We start from the raw sequence: 17360 nt of genomic DNA on the forward strand, positions 1-17360 counted from the left end.
GACCACAAACATCAGAATATACTAAATCAAGCATATTTAATTTTCTTTCAGACGATGTCTGAAATGAGATTCTATGCTGCTTACCAAATAAATAGTAGTCACAAGGTTTTATCGTTGTACCTTTGGCAAAAGAGATGAGTAATTTCTTTGCAAGAATCTGCAATCCCTTCTCGCTCATATAACCCATTCTTTTGTGCCACAAATCTGTAGAAATATCATCTTGTTCCATGTTTAATTCACCTTGGCATATTTTTGCATTTGTCCTGTACAACGTGCCACGAGCAACTCCCTTTGCAATCACCAATGATCCCTTGGTGAGTCTCCACTTTTTATTTGCAAAATAGTTCTCGTATCCATCTCGGTCTAAATCAATTCCCGAGATCAAGTTCATCTGCAAATCAGGTACATGTTACACATCCTTTAGAACCAATGTACATCAGACATTTGCGTTGATACAAATATCATCAATCCCCGCAATCTTCAAGTAACTTGTGTAGTGCCGAAATCACCTGCTACATATTTGCAAAAAAGATCTTTTATCGATGTGGCATGGTAAGATGTTGCTGTATCAATCACCTATTCCGACTCTGGACCTGACAAATGCATGCATTCCTCTTCCTCATTTATAAAGAGGACAACATTATCATTATTTTACGCCATGACGGTTGTGTTGTCGACATTCTTCTGGCCACTTCTTTCAGCTTTGTCCTTCCTTGGATTTGGGCAATCTCTTTTGAAGTGACCTGGTTGATCACAATTTTAGCAATTTCTGACTCTTGATTTGAATTGGTTCTTAGACTTCCCTCGAGATCCGGATCTACCATAGTTGCTCAAACTCCTTTGATAACTCCTGCCTCTACCTTCTCTGATGAGAGCATGTCCTTGATTTTCAATCTTTTTTCTCATCTTCTCATTGAGTAGAAGAATCGACGTGACATCTTTCAACTCAATGGTAGTCTTACCGTGCAGGATGGTTGTTGCCAAATTATCATATGAAGATGGAAACAATTTCAATAGAAAGATGGCTTATCTTCTTCCTCGATTTTCACTCCGAGGTTGGCGAGCTGTGTGATTAGTCCGTTAAACATTTAAATGCGACAAAAAAATCGTACCTTCACCCATGTGTAGGATGTATAACTACTTTTTCAGGTGCAATTTATTTGTCACCATTTTGGACATATATAGGCTTTCCAACCTTGTCCAAATGATACATGCAGTGTCTTCATCAATGATGTTATTTACCATATCATCCGATAAGTGCAACCTGATTGCACTAGCAACTCTTTCATCTAAGTTACCCCAATCTTTACCTTTCATGGTATCAGGTTTCTTGGCATCAACATCTAGTACCTTGTGTAATCCTTGTTGGATGAGTATATCCCTCATCCTTTTTTTGCCATGTTGAGAAACCGCTATGTCCGTTGAATTTTGCTACCTCGTATTTTACCCCGGATATTTTTTTTTTACCGAGTATAGTACTACCGACAGTGAATAGTACTTCTGTGAACGAGCATAACATGTGCTTTGATACCAGTTGTTAGGAATAAACTTCCACATAAATAATATTCACGGTAATAAAAGCGGAATTATAACGTAGCTCCGAGATACGGTAATTAACAAATATAAAAGAGTGACAACGACACCAAGTGTTTTACGTGGAAAACCTTTTTGAATAAGGGAAAAAACTAAGGCCCCGAGAGGAGCAACTGATATCACTATAACAAAGAATTTTATAATTTGTAGGTCCGAGTAAAATACTCCAAAGACCACTACAACACTCAAAAGAAATAACCCTTTTTTGATATTCTCACCTCACTACAATATCGCCCACTCTCTATTTTCTCACAGACTATTTTCTTATATCCTATCTGTGAAACCTCACTCTTTCTTTCTCTTTGTTGGTGTGTAGAAATGAGAGCTGAAACTCTCCTTTTATAGCCAAAGACTCACTCTCTGAAGCCTACTATATTTGACAATTTGCACATTTTTCCTTCTTTTTCTTTAATGTTAACAATTCAATAAAGTTGACTGCCAAACCAAAGAAATTTTCAGCCAAGTATTTTTTTTAGGCACATGCCTATTACTTTGACTTTTGAATGAGATGGACCCCATCAAATATATAGTATGGAGAATGCTTATAACTAAATAATGGTATGTGCATAAACATTCGGTAACCCTTGCATAATAATTAAAAAGACTTTCTTGGTTTCCCTCTCAATATCTTGTACTTGCATTGGGACCGGCTAAATTTGAATTCGCGGCAGGAAGTTCCACATGGGAGTTTGTGGGTGGGGGTTAAAGTGCTCATTGACAAAGGAAACTCTATGTCCACGGCTTGAACCTCGAGACCTTTGCTTAAGGATGAAATAGTACTTACCATTCCACCACAACCTTTTTTGGTAGAAGAATACATGTCATATATTCACAGGTTTGGGCAAGTTTTTGTCCAGATTAGTTGATAACATATTACCTTTACAGTTCACTAGAAAATGACCCATAACTGATATATTTACCAACTTCCCTTTCTCTAATGGAAATATCATATGATCCAAAATGCTTACCTTCTGCTTCAGAAAGAAGGTACATGCTTATTAGACTCTGTTTAAAATAGACAAAAAGAAGCAGAAAAATCTCTTAGATTAAGAGTCAATAAGTCAAGTCTTTACATTATAGTCAATGAGGAAGAAGAGTGGAAAATTCTTCCATCTTGTCCCTCCTTGAATCTTGTTTCCCTTCCTCAAAGTCTTTGTAAACCAATTCCAAGGCAACTGATAGAAAATTAAACCAGAAAACAAGGTTAATATTGCAGAATAAACCATTAACACCCTTCTTTTCTTATTTTCTTGTTTTTCTTGTTCCATATAGGAGTACATGGTATGGCTTCTACTTTCTTGTTTTTGTGTTGTTTACTGATCTTTAACCTACCTCAACTACAAGGTAACTCCAAATCCAACTGCACCGAGGAATTCGAGTGTGGAAATCTTGGAGTTATGAAGTTTCCTTTCACAAATTCTAGCAACCCCGAGTGTGGAATATACAAGTTTGATTGTCAGGCTAAACCATATCCAAAGATTGAACTTGGTAAACACAAGTATGATGCTTTAGTGAGGAAGAGTGATTTTTTCCTTCTTTCAGATTCTGAGCTTCAGAAATACTTAGAAAACAAAAGTTGCAAGTCTTTTAACAAAAAATTCTCATTTCCAAACTCCCCTTTGATTTCTTTCCAAATTATTCCTAACTTAACTTTGTACAGATGCAACCATAGTCAGGACATCATGCAGAAGAAAACTGATGCCTTTTTTCATGATTTTGAGAATTACAGCAAGTGTAAAGATTTCAATGTCTATTATCACCATCCCAATGAAACATTGGGAAATTCTAGTCATAAGATAAGTGGCAAACTTCCAGATCACTGTTCAATAATACAATTGCCAATTCCTTTGCCTACACCATCAAAACCATATGCAAGTGACTTGTTTGAACTGTTGAGTTCTAATATTCTGCTAGAATGGGAGTTGTCCAATGATTGTCATCACTGTCTTGACAAAGGAGGGAAATGCCTGATCGGTCGCGACCACAAATTTCATTGTTCCAAAGGTATAAACAACTGAAACTTACTATTGTGTCAACCCATCTTTAGTGGGAAAAAACTCTTGTTCTGCTTGTTTTCTATTTAGGTTTATCTAAAATAGCTTCTTTTTTTACTTCAGGGAAAAAAGAAAAAAGTAAGCTGAGAATGATTCTGGCTGCAGGTAATTGTCTGTTATTAACAATATTTGTTGCCACTAACAATGCTTTTACTTTAAAATAGTACACTTCCAAAGAATCAAACTTTGATTACTTTATCTTATGTTTTCTAGTTTTTATTGGAGTTGGTTTGATCCTAGTATCTTCCATTGTCATCCTTTCTATCTGGCGTCGCAAGAGAGGGAAGAGTGGTTCTACACAATTTCGTCGGGAGATTGAGGTAGAGAGCAAATATTTTGGATTTCAGGTTCCAGTTTTCTCCTATGCTGAACTTAAAGAAGCCACTAATAATTTTGATCCCTCAAATGAGCTTGGAGATGGAGGTTTTGGAACTGTATATTATGGTATGTATAGCTTTAAATGTAAGACATATGTTAAACTAAAAAATTCAGTATCTCATTGTTGTTACATGTTATGATTTAGGAAAACTATATGATGGAAGGGAAGTAGCAGTAAAATGCCTATATGAGCACAACTGCAAAAGAATGCAGCAGTTCATAAATGAAATCGAAATTCTTACTCGTTTGAGGCACCAAAATCTTGTGTCTCTTTATGGCTGCACATCAAGACGAAGCCGTGAACTTCTCCTTGTTTATGAATTCATTTCCAATGGAACAGTTGCTGATCATCTTAACAGCGAAAGAGCAGAAGAGGGATCGCTCACGTGGCCAATCCGTATGAGTATTGCTGTAGAAACTGCTAGTGCATTAGCCTACCTCCACGCTTCTGATGTGATACATCGCGATGTCAAGACTAATAACATTCTTCTTGACGACAACTTTCGTGTCAAAGTTGCAGATTTTGGGCTGTCAAGACTTTTCCCCAACGAAGTTTCTCACATATCCACTGCTCCTCAAGGAACTCCTGGATACGTCGATCCTGAGTATCATGAGTGTTATCAACTTACTGACAAAAGTGATGTTTATAGTTTCGGGGTTGTTCTTATCGAGCTGATATCATCAATGCCCGCTGTGGACATAACTAGGCATAAACACGAGATCAATTTGGCTAACTTGGCAATAAACAGGATACAAAGATGTGCATTTGATGAACTGATTGATCCATCGCTCGGGTTTACATCAGATACACTTGTTAAGAGAATGACTATCTCTGTCGCGAAGCTAGCTTTTCGATGCTTGCAACTTGAGAAAGATATCAGGCCAACAATGGATGAAGTATTGGACATTTTAAGAAAGATTCAGAGTGGAAAATTCCAAAATGAGAAGACATTAGAGTCTAGTGATAGTTTTAACTTAATCAAGTCTAAGAGTGTTAATATCCCTCCCTTTTCCCCTGAATCAGATAAGGTTGCACTGCTCAAGAAAGTTAAGTTCCTAAGTTCATCGGATTCTAATAGTGAGATATGGATTAGTGGCTCTACTACAACAAGCACAAGTGAGTGAGTAACTTAAGAATTTACAAAAGAATGTATTTTCAGACTTCAGAATATACTATAGGTAATGCACATATAATAAATAGGTTATGCTTCTTTTGCTTTTCAACTGTAATGTTCCTGAAATTATTTCCTTTCTAAAAAATCAATGTGTTTTTTTTATCTTGTTCCTGTGCCTCAACTGAAACTACTGGCTTTCAAGTTAAAAGTCGGAAAACAACAGCAACAACACCAACAGTGGAATCCCACAAGTATGGTCCGGGGAGGGTAATGTGTATGCAGACCTTACCCCTACTTCATATGAGAGCTGTTTCCGATGGACCCTCGGCTCAAGATCAGTGAGTGACAAATTCTCTTATGAGGGAGCAACAAAAAGTAGGGAAAAAAAGAAGCAACCATCAAATTTGTGCTTAGTGGCCTTAGTTAAACTCAAACTTGGCTATTTATAACAGGAGAAATTCCTTAGATATAGTAGGTTAGATGCATCAAAAGGCCAAAAACAAGGAGACAACAACTCATTCTCTCAATCAACCCAGACATTTTAACATTTATGCATGTCAACAGATGGACATTTAGAACGTGTACATTAAATAGGAGTCCAACATTGGGTAAACCAAAAATAGATATGAGCCTGATTCTAATACCATATTGAATAAAAGGGACATTAGTAACTCAATCGAAAAAACTAAACTCGTGATATGAGTATTACCTAAGATCATATAAGTAGATGGCGGAAGTAGGATTTTCATTAAGGGGATTCAAAGAATAAATAGTAAACACGCAAAGAAGCTAAGGGGATTCAACACCTACTATTATACATAAAAAAAAGAAGAAGCTTATATATAGAGTATAATTTTCGACGAAGGGGGTTCGGCTGAACTCCTTTCCGCTACCTAGCTTCGCTCCCGGAGACAACAGTCCACTCCATCAACCAAACCAACGAGGGTCACTAAACACAACACGTTTTCCTAATTATTGTTCGTTTTAACTCTCATTGTTGCATTCATTAGTTTTGTGGACAAAATAATATGATGCCACAAGCTCCATTTAGCACTCAAGTCACTAGGAACTTGAAATTGATGAGACATTTTGACGTATATTATGCTTCTAAAAGAATCCACAGAAATATCAAGGAAACATAAATGCTACTATTTCTGTTTCAATTTATATGACTTAGTTTATCTAGCACGAAGTCAACAAAAAAAAGAAGATTTTTGAAACTTGTGATCGTAAACATGCCATAACATTGTCCGGATTATTGAAACTTGATCTTAACCATGTTCAATAAGGGTAAAACAGAAGTTCAAAATTAAATTGTTCCAAATATATAGATATGTCAATCTTTTCTGAACGTACTGACGAGCGCAAAACACACGCTTAAATTGTGCTCGCTAGCCAAAGATAGTATAGTATATTATCGTATCCACAGGGATTGAAGTTAAACAATATTATCGTAGTTTGTAGCTAGATTGCTTCCAAGATGATCAACAAATTAGATTTATATGGTTGATACTAAAATTAATTAAAAATCTAGATCTAATTGACTAATGACAATCGAAGCAAGGCCTAAGCAGAGGAAGATATCAATGGGAGAAAATAGGGTTTTGATAGGATAGATGCAAGATAATTGTCTGGGATTTAACTCTAGATAATTCACTTCTAATGTTCAAGTGAGTTTCTCGAATTCACTTAATTATCAGTACAATTGTTTAGTAGAAACTCCTCTGTCGATTAAGTCTCAACCTCTCAATATGAACCAATTTAAGCATTGTGAAGATATGCAAGAATTCGTAGTGAATCGGTCTTTAGAAAAACCTCTTTCGATTATTCTCCTAACTAGGTTTAATCAATGATTCAACTAGCCTTTTTCGATTACTTAGAAGAATCTATGAATTCAACTACCAATATAGTGCAAAGATATCACAAGTTAATGCCTCTTTCTATTACAAGAACAAGTGAATATAGATGCAACAATTAAATCTTCTAAAAACGATTCAACTACATTAAAATAGAGTTATAATTCACAAACAATCATCAATACACCAAATCCATCAAAACCCAAAAGGATCTACTCCATAGACATGGAGAAGTTCTTCACAAATGTAATTAAAGTATATGAAAATATAGATTCAATCTAAACCCGAATCTTGAGTGAGGAAGGAATGATGAAATCCGTGTGCTTGTGTTCTTCCAACTCCTCCTTAGCCTCCTTGGACTCCTTAGGTCGAAAATCTATCAAAAGTCCATCTAAAATAGTGTTTTGGTGTATTTAAGCAGCCCCTCAAAATAAACACCGGACGAAACTACCCCTTTTTAGCGGAATTGGAAAGTCACACTAACACTTTTGGGCTACCGGGCCGCATGCCGCGCAGCCCCAAGCGGCGCGCATGTAGGAAATTCCAGAACGTGCCATAATATGAATTTTGGCCACTTTGCGCGGGGCGCTAGTGCAAATTGTGGCCAGAAATGAATTTTTCAAATTTTTGACATCCAAACTTGATTTTCGACCCCCGAACATGATCCCGGCTTAATTGCTTGGGCTTCTACTCAGATTTCAAAGCTCCAAATAGCTCGAATTAGATCCACAACATTTACATAACTCAGAATCACTTCTACAAGGCATAAAACATACAATAAGTGCAAAAACACTACCAATTAAAGCTCAATACAAGTAAAATGTAGTGAATTAGAGTTTAATAAGCGACTAAAATACGAGATTATAGTCTACCATCAACACCCCACACTTAAACCATTGCTCGTCCTCGAGCAATTAAACTACACTTCACATATACACGACCTTTTTAAGCAACTCTCCTAACTCATCTCACCAAGACTAATCGAAACAGATTAAGCACAATACCGTAACATCCTAGCCCCAAGATTTGACTCAAAATCACCACGTATTTTTCACAACCCGCTCACTTACTCTAGCACAGAGGTTAACGACATTACCTTTCCTTCGTGAATCAAGTGCCCTCATACAACAATAGAGAGTAGTTCAAAAAATAATAAGGTTTAAGAACAATTAGGAACTCAAGATAAAAAGAATTCACTCACTCTCAGAAGTAATACTCACGTGCTACAAAAGATGTACCATAAGCTTGCCCGTAATGTATTACTCTACTAATTGAGCTCATTCAGTCAAGGATCAAGTAGGACTTTATTTAGTTGTAATGTAGGCTGCGGGACGGGTATGATACATTTGGATATATTGACTACACATCCCTAAGCACTTTAATATATACAACTGACCGTTCAAAATTTCATACTTTTGTCAAACCATAACTCTACCCTTACATCAATATATTTCAACTCTCAACTTCTTTAAGCACAAATACATTAAGAATTACCACAAAATTTTGAGTGGCTCTTACTTTTTTAAAATAATGTACATTTCTCCTTAATTCAATAGTTCCACTCAAAAGCCAAACCAACACCCCACACTTTAACTTTTACAAAGTTCATAATAATTTTAAATGCTCGTGAGAGGTAAGAAGGTTCAAATAGATGGTCAATTCAAACAATTGGGTAAGGCTTGTAATGTGGTTGCCAAAGAAACAAGATTACATGCTCAAAGGGGTCAACTAAGATACATAATAATTAGGTGAGTACAATATATAACCGGCTTAACAAAGAAACGCCTATATCACTTTCAAGACTGAATAAAACTACTATTTCGCTTTGCAAACACGCAGGGCAAATTCTAGACATCAAATGCAATGAACATAATACACAAATCCTCACACACACAAGACACATAATTCACTCAGGATCGGGCTCATCGAGACACTCTAGTCAAGCAGTTAATCAAAGTTACGATCGTACCATTTAAGGTACTTATATAAGAGTCAAAAAAATTGAGCCTAAGCGCCACAACTAGGGCTCTTACTATTCTCAAGGCATAATACAGTCAAGAGGTATTGCTTTCATTTCAAAACATAGCACAAGATTTCCTACTCCTAAAAAAAATATAAAAACTAACTACACCCGTTTCAAACAAAACCATTAGAAAAGAACCGCGACACAAAGAAAACCAAGGGGGAATTATTATACTACCTTAAGAAAATAATTTTTTTTTCGACTTTAAAAAATTCAATCAAAAGAAACAAAAACACACACAAGAAACAAAAATAAACAGTTATTTACATATTTACATCCCCCACCCCCACACTTTAAATTGTGGCATGTCCCCATGACACACAAATAAAAAGCAAGAGGTAAAGAAAATTTCTCTGAAATTTTTCAGTTTTCGAGAACTTGTGAACTCCACCCCTAATTCTGAATGCATTTTTCGCTTTCGCTCCTCGAGATTCTTTATGGAGCTCATCAGGCCAAAGTCCTTTAAGGATATTTGCAAGACCCGCTCTTTTCTTTCTTTCTTGGCCTCATTTTGATCTGTGGATTGTTCTTGTAAGATCATTCTCAACTTGTTTCTGCATTCATTCACAAGATCAATCCCTGCATATTCCTGTAAATCCCCAAAAATAAAATCCACATGATCAAGGTTAGAATAAAAAAATGAAGAAGAAAGGTCATGTGAGTACTCCTTTGGTAAGTCCAAGACCATTTGTTCCTCATTCTATTCTACTAAAAATTGCAATTGTGGATATGTGGATGGGGGTTTGGACTCTTCTTGTATTGCTTCATAATCAACCAAAGCCTCATTTTCAATCATTTCAGTTGAAACAGAGTCCTCTTGCAGAGTGGAAAACTCTCTCCGTAGATATTCATCATATCAGGTAAGCTCATTTTCACAAGGTATCTCTTCCATATATTCACCATCATAATGCAACGAGCTAAGTCTATTTACTAATTGATTCACTTGCATTGTTAGGTTGTTAGTGGCTTCATCATCTTGTATAAATTTCTCTTCCACCTTATTTATGAACTTATACATAAGCTCTTCTAAATTACCATTCTCCTCTTTAGGTGGTTGTCTCACTTCGCTTTCATTCCAGTCAAAATAAGGGTATTCATCCCAACCAGAGTCAGAATTATACCTATATGAATTCTCATACCTATACAGACTAGAGCCAAAGTGAGAGTGTTCACAAGATGAACCATAGGAAGAATAACTACCTGCTTGACAACCAACCCATATATGATTTTCACCGCATTTAAAATACGTAGCACACCGCTGATAATATTCAGGTGCTAACTCTTCAACCGTTTTCTTAGGCTGGTTGTATTCCATCTTCACATCATTTAGAGTTCAATAACAAGAATATGCTCTTCAAGATTTCTTTTAAAATAAAAATTAAAAGCTAATTCCTGAATTAGCATTACAAACTATTTAAAAAACTATTGATTGCCAATCCCCGGCAATAGCGCCAAAATTTGACGAGCACAAAACACACACTTAAATTGTGCTCGCTAGCCAAAGATAGTATAGTATAATATCATATCCACAGGGATTTGAGTTAAACAATATTATCGTAGTTTGTAGCTAGATTGCTATCCAAGATGATCAACAATTTAGATTTATGTGGTTAACACTAAAATTAATTAAGAATCTAGAGCTAATTAACTAATAACAATCGAAGCAAGGCCTAAGCAAAGGAAGATATCAATGGGAGAAAATGGAATTTTGATAGGATAGATGCAAGATAATTGTCTGGGATTTAACTCTAGATAATTCACTTCTAATGTTCAAGTGAGTCTCTCGAATTCATTTAATTATCAGTACAATTGTTTAGTAGAATCTCTTCTCTCGATTAAGTCTCAACCTCTCAATATGAACCAATTTAAGCACTGTGAAGATATGCAAGAATTCGTAGTGGATCGATCTTTAGGAAAACCTCTTTCGATTATTCTCCTAACTAGGTTTAATCAATGATTCAACTAGCCTTTTTCGATTACTTAGAAGAATCTATGAACTCAACTAACAATATAGTGCAAAGATATCACAAGTTATGCCTCTTTCGATTACAAGAACAAGTAAATATAGATGCAACAATTAAATCTTCCAAATATAGCGCCCCGCGGGGCGGTAGTGCATATTGTGGCGAGAAATGAGTTTTTAAATTTTTTGACATCCAGACTTGGTTTTCGACCCCCGAACGTGATCCCGACTTAATTGCTTGGGCTTCTACTCAGACTTCAAAGCTCCAAATAGCTCGAATTAGTTCCACTACATCTACATAACTCAGAATCACTCCTACGAGGCATAAAACGCACAATAAGTGCATAACATTACCAATTAAAGCTCAACACTAGTAAAGTGCAGTGAATTCGAGTGTAATAAGCGACTAAAACACGAGATTATACTCTACCATCATGTACTAATAAGGAAATAATGTCACATAAACTGAAAAGACATAAATTATCTCCAGTTCTGCATCTTACAACACCACCAACAACAACAACGACCTAGTAAAATTTCACAAGTAGGGTTTGGGGAGGGTAATGTGTACACAAATCTTACTACCCGACGAGTAGATATGCCAGTTCTGCAGCTTCTATGGAAAATAATAATTGTGGAAATATATCACTACATATAATCAATGCAAAGATAAAGATAGACATGTTTTGTTCACATGAGTGAAAACGATGAGAACTACTATTTTCTGTCCTTTCTAATAAGACCTAGTCAAATGATAAGATGAGTGGAAAAATTTATCCAATTTCTTGTCAGGTCCCTCTTTTTTGATGTCTGCTTCTTCAAGACTTTACTAATGAGTTCCAAGTCAAGTTGAGAGTATTGGAAAATTTGGGAAGATCAATCATTTTCTGGAGGAAAATATGCTTCTTTACTTCTTTCAGTTTGGTTTAAATAAAATGGCTATAGTACTTAGTGAGTATTACAATTCTAACATGTACAAAGTCTAGTATATACTCCCTCCATTCCAATTTTCTCCGTTTCAATTTACGTGAACCTGTTTGATTGAGTACGAAATTTAAGAAAAAATGAAGAATTTTGAAATTTGTGGTCCTAAACAAATCAAAAAGGGGCCACAGTATTTGTGCGGTTATAAAAGCTTCTCATCAAGGGTAGAATTGTAAGTTTAAATTAAATTATTTTTAAATTTAGAAAGAGGTTATTCTTTTTGGAACGGATTAAAAAGAAAATAAATTCACATAAACTGGAACGGAGGAAGTATATCATAATTTAATTGTGGATTTTCCCTTTTAATGGATACACGTATACAATCATACTGTATTCTTACATTAATTTCCTAATATGAACTTAAAAAAGTTCGGGACGAATCTAGTTTATTTTATCCTTTGGAGAGTCTCACATCTCTTCGAAAAATTACATGTAAATGTATATCCCCCTAGCTAATGTTCAATCGTTTAGTTTCCATGATATTTTCCTAGAATTTTTATAATGACACGTTAGAGACTTATTTGATCTATTAAGTCATCAATTTATACTGCGGTAGAAACTAAAAAATTGTTAAATGTAGGACGAAAATGTCAAACTAACAATGAGATATTTATAAATAAAATAATAAAACACGAAAAATTTGCCGGTCAATTTCCTACATTTATGGAGTGGATTGATTAGCCCGCCTTAGGTGTGCACCTATCATTTCGTACCTCTCGCGATGCGTTCTTGACTAGGTCGTGCCTTTTGTGTTGTTATTTCGAAGAAATTAGAATGTTCGAATCAAAGCCTAAACATGTAGTTAACATCATATCAGATTAACTGTTTACTTTTTTTCTAGTCGATTTTATTCTAATTCTTTATTCTTACGAGAATCCCCCACCCCAATCATTCGTAAGACAACTATAAATTAGGCATCGATTATAAATGATTATATACATATATACATAAATTATGTAAACATTATACATCCGTAACTATTTTTAGTTTAAACGAGTTATGTTTAATGTCTTTGGTCATTATGATTAATTCTTCTTTTTATAAAATAGACACCTCAACTTATGTTTAATGTCTTTGGTCATTAACTAAACTTATGGGGCACTGAATAAGCGGGAATATGGTGATTTATTTTTAAAACAAGGGACTAAAATCAGAAAAATAAAAATAAAAGACAAAACACCATTTCCGACCAGCTCTTACGTGAGGCTAGCCGGAGTTTACTTTCCCGGCGAGGTAGGTTAGGGTTTGAAGATTAAAATGGGTTTAACGAATGAGAAGTAAGAGGAAGAGGAATGGAAAATGGGGAAGGGTTTGTTGAACCCTCGCTGGTCGGAAAATGTAAAGGGGATCACCGGAGTAATTTTCCGGCAAACCATTAATTTTTAAAAAAAGCAGTGATTTCTCTGTTCAAAGTCCCTCTCTTTTTTCTGAGGCTCAAAAACTGGTGAAACAGAAAAGGAAGCACAATTGAAGAACACACAGGATTAGAAGTGTTTAAAAGTTGAGGTATATATTTGAGTACTCATGGAATTAAGGAGTTTTTACTTTAAAAATCTGTGCAAATACAAGTGTCAATTTGGGTATTAAGCCATAGTTATAGGCACTTTGTCCAGAATCGGATTTTGGATTTTAGTATATACTGTATTCGAATTTTAAGGTTATTAGTATTGAACTTATTACAGTTTTAAAATTTTGGATTCAAAATTTAATATTTGTTGACATTTTTGTGTTTTCACGTAATAAATCTATTCTCCGGGTCGAAATGAATCCGTGCCGAAGCACTGGATCCGCCCCCGGGCTTATTTCATAAAAAGCTAGCAATAAAAATTAATGATTGATTCTTTCTCATATTTTTGTAGAAGATGGCTTGGAACATAGCAATAATTTCTAGCTTTCTATATATTGCCAAACTTGAAAAACTTTCTTGGTAGCTTCCAATGAGAAAGTGAGCAAATGGAAGGTTTGATTTTTATTTTTTAATACTGACTAGTACCATTTCCTTTTTCGCTTTCACCTTTGGATGTATCTATAAACCATTAGATATCTGAAATGAATATAGACAGGGCGGATCAAAGATTTTAACTTTATGGGTTCGTAATTTTCTTAACCCACAATTCATTTGATTTTCTAGGTTCAGAACATATTTTTGTACCTATAGGGTCTAAGCCGAAGCTATTGGATTCGATTGAACCTGCTCGTTATGTTGTAGATACACCGGTGAATATAGCTTCTATTTCTACAGTGTAGGTCATCCATTTTGGAGACTTTGGTTCTGAAAATGATGAGAAGTTGCTGTTGATATGCAGAGTCAAGAAGTCAAGTTTTTCTAGTGCTGTCAATGACTAAGAGAGGCTAATGTGAACATTTCCTTTTTTTTTTCTTCACCTTCCTTTTCCCTATTAAGTCTGGCCCATGTTATACGTTTGGTTCCACAAAGTGTTTCTTTTTGACAAATTTATGACAATTTTGATGTTAAGAAATTCTTGTGATCTAGCTAGACTTATAATTCACAAACCTTCAGCTAGCTTTCCTCTTCTTTGCAATAGGATTCAAAATGGCTTTGGCTTATTCTTTTATTTGCTTCCTTTTATCTCTTCTTCTGATGTTAGTTCAGACAAAGGGCAGAAGTGATTCAACTTGTCCAAAGTCTTTTTCATGTGGAAATCTTACTGACTTGAGCTTTCCTTTCTCTCTTTCCACACAACCAGACTGTGGACTAATGTCCATGTCTGATTGTGATGCTAAACCATTTCCAAGAATCCAACTGCTTCCTGGAGGAGATTGGTACTATGCTTTAGAGAAGCATAATTCATCAGTTTGGCTTGGCGACCCGAAGCTTCAACGCGATTGCGAGGCTTTTAACAAAAATTTCTCCCTTCAAAACTCTCCTTCTATTTCTTTCACTACTCTTTCACTTCAAAATATCTTCAAATGTAACAGTACCAGTCATAATATTACGCAGAAGATGAAAGATCATTTTGCTGGTTATAAAATGTACAATGGCTGTAAAGGCTTCAGCATATACTACAAGCTTCCCGGAGACATTCGAGCAGACAATCTTCCTACCAACTGTTCACCTATCAGATTGCCATTGCACTCGGTATCAAGAGATGGTGATTTGTTTGACTTGTTAGGTCCCAAATTTCTAGTAGAATGGGAACTGTCTGATTACTGTTACCACTGTCACTATAGTGGAGGTCAATGCCAGACTGATATTACCAACAATTTTTGTTGTCACAAAGGTAGACATCTCCAAATAATCTACGTGTTCAAGGTCAAGTGCATATTCTTAGGGCCTTTTCTTGTTTTCGTATCACATATTGATAACATATTTCGTATATTGTCCCCTATTTAGATGGAAAAACAACTAGAAGAAGTATGATGGGGCTGATTCTGGCAGCAGGTAGTTAAATATATTTTATAGCTGCAATTATATTACTTATTATAGAGATTCCATTCATATCATTTAAATTTCATTTTCATAGTGGTAAAAGCTCAAATCCTTTCTCTAATTATTTAAATTACACAAAGTGTACGGATGGTGGAGTTAAGGGAAAATGCCTTCTCCTTGCTATTTTTTTTTCTTTTCCAAAGACCTGGATTAACTGATTTCTTTCCAGTTCTTGGTGGAGTAGGATTGGCGATGATAACTTGTTTAGTTGTCTATTTTATCTGGTGTCACAAGAGGAGGAAATTTAGTCCATCCCACTTCCTCTCCACAAAGAAATTGTCAGATATTTTTAAACATGATGTTGAGGGAGGCAGTATATTCTTTGGTGTCCCAGTTTTCACTTATTCAGAACTTGAAGAAGCCACAAATGATTTCACTTCCTCTCGAGTACTTGGAGATGGAGGTTTTGGAACTGTTTACTATGGTGAGAAACTTCCTAATCCAACTGACTTATGCTTCAACAATTTCATTTTTTTTGGCTAATTCTTGTCCATCGCTGAACAGGAAAACTTAAGGATGGAAGAGAGGTTGCTGTAAAGCGCCTTTACGAGCACAACTGCAAGCGAATGGAGCAGTTTTTAAATGAAATTGAGATCCTTACTAGACTAAGGCACAACAATCTAGTCACCCTCTATGGCTGCACTTCAAGCCGAAGCCGTGAACTACTCCTTGTCTATGAATATATTCTTAATGGAACTCTTGCTGATCATCTCCATGGTCGCAGAGCGAAGAAACGATCACTCGCGTGGCCAATCCGCATGAACATTGCTATAGAAACTGCTGGTGCATTGGCTTACTTGCACGCTTCTGACGTAATACACTGCAATGTCAAGACTAATAACATACTCCTTGATCACAATTTTAGTGTTAAAGTTGCAGATTTTGGGATTTCAAGGCTCTTCCCAAATGATGTCTCTCATATTTCAACTGCACCGCGGGGAACCCCTGGCTATATTGATCCAAAGTATCACGAATGTTACCAGCTGACTAGTAAAAGCGATGTTTATAGCTTCGGGGTGGTCCTTGTCGAGCTCATTTCATCAATGCCAGCTGTGGACATGAATAGGCATAGCCAAGAGATTAATTTGGCTAACTTTGCAATAAACAAGATAGTAAAATGTGCATTTAACGAGTTGATCGATCCATCCCTGTGGTTCGATTCAGATACCAAGATTTGGGAAATGACTACTTCAGTGGCAGAACTAGCTTTTCTATGTTTGCAGACAGATAGGGACACGAGGCCTACTATGGTTGAAGTTTTGGATACTCTAAAGGAGATTCAGACTAGTGAATTTAATGATGAGAAGAAAGCTAAAGTAGTAGCAGCTCCTCCTTTCCCTGAATCAGAAGATATGTTATTATTGAAGCAAGTCAAATCACTACCTTCACCAAATTCTGTAACTGATAAATGGATTACTTGCTATGATATAAATATTACAAAGTAGTTCAGGTTGTATACCCCTTTTTCTTTATGTTCTTGATGTAAATTTTGAGAGACAATGAATGTACTACTTAGAGAGGTTTCTTGAGCTATGTATCTATGAATGAAGGTGATTCCATTTCTAATCTCATTTTATAAGAGTTCAAGTTATATACACTGGCAGCAGAAAAGCTTTAAATGTGTGTTGGTTGGTTCCTTCCGAGATGTTTAACATATCAATGCGAATGGAAGTGCATTGCGCTCAATCTTATTGTGACTAACTACTCTATTATTTGTGTGTTCCTGCAGCAACAAAAGAAACTTGGGACTAATTCTAGTCACAGGTATATGTCTATATTTAGCAGTAACTTTTATCTGTAACTAGACTTGCACAAAAATATCCTGCTGTTCTGCTCAAACTTAGAATTCTTATATAAGTTGATAGGCAACTATTTATCTATTTCAATACCATAACCATAAAATATTCTGTTGTTCTGCTACCATGAATTTTGATTCCTTATTC

General features: G+C 35.7%; 2 protein-coding genes across 3 annotated transcripts; both read left to right on the top strand.

The window, feature by feature from the left end:
* Nucleotides 1-2542: 2542 nt before the first annotated feature.
* Nucleotides 2543-5249, top strand: LOC107782730 (LEAF RUST 10 DISEASE-RESISTANCE LOCUS RECEPTOR-LIKE PROTEIN KINASE-like 1.1). The gene is made up of 4 exons (XM_016603659.2): nt 2543-3597; nt 3711-3752; nt 3861-4091; nt 4171-5249. Exons 1-4 carry the CDS (start codon nt 2877-2879, stop codon nt 5148-5150), a joined length of 1974 nt encoding a protein of 657 aa, XP_016459145.1. The 5' UTR covers nt 2543-2876; the 3' UTR covers nt 5151-5249.
* A 7882-nt stretch (nt 5250-13131) lies between these two features.
* Nucleotides 13132-17010, top strand: LOC107782731 (LEAF RUST 10 DISEASE-RESISTANCE LOCUS RECEPTOR-LIKE PROTEIN KINASE-like 1.1). 2 transcript variants are annotated; one of them, XM_016603660.2, is made up of 4 exons: nt 13132-15208; nt 15322-15369; nt 15587-15841; nt 15922-17010. In XM_016603660.2, the coding sequence occupies exons 1-4, from the start codon at nt 14521-14523 to the stop codon at nt 16860-16862; spliced, it is 1932 nt and encodes a 643-aa protein (XP_016459146.1). In that variant the 5' UTR covers nt 13132-14520; the 3' UTR covers nt 16863-17010. The 2 variants fall into 2 exon arrangements, with proteins under 2 accessions (XP_016459146.1, XP_016459147.1); XM_016603661.2 differs by having other exon boundaries at nt 15602-15841.
* The last annotated feature ends 350 nt before the right edge of the window (nt 17011-17360 follow it).

Source organism: Nicotiana tabacum, chromosome 24 (genome assembly GCF_000715075.1).
Source record: "Nicotiana tabacum cultivar K326 chromosome 24, ASM71507v2, whole genome shotgun sequence".
NCBI lineage: Eukaryota > Viridiplantae > Streptophyta > Magnoliopsida > Solanales > Solanaceae > Nicotiana > Nicotiana tabacum.

Bases quoted from the DNA above. Each gene is read 5' to 3' on its own strand.
- LOC107782731 (XM_016603660.2), top strand. From the start codon at position 14,521: ATGGCTTTGGCTTATTCTTTTATTTGCTTCCTTTTATCTCTTCTTCTG. The intron at 15,209-15,321 runs GTAGACATCTCC...TCCCCTATTTAG, and splicing joins CAATTTTTGTTGTCACAAAG to ATGGAAAAACAACTAGAAGA. The intron at 15,370-15,586 runs GTAGTTAAATAT...ATTTCTTTCCAG, and splicing joins GGGGCTGATTCTGGCAGCAG to TTCTTGGTGGAGTAGGATTG.
- LOC107782730 (XM_016603659.2), top strand. From the start codon at position 2,877: ATGGCTTCTACTTTCTTGTTTTTGTGTTGTTTACTGATCTTTAACCTA. The intron at 3,598-3,710 runs GTATAAACAACT...TTTTTACTTCAG, and splicing joins CAAATTTCATTGTTCCAAAG to GGAAAAAAGAAAAAAGTAAG. The intron at 3,753-3,860 runs GTAATTGTCTGT...TATGTTTTCTAG, and splicing joins GAGAATGATTCTGGCTGCAG to TTTTTATTGGAGTTGGTTTG.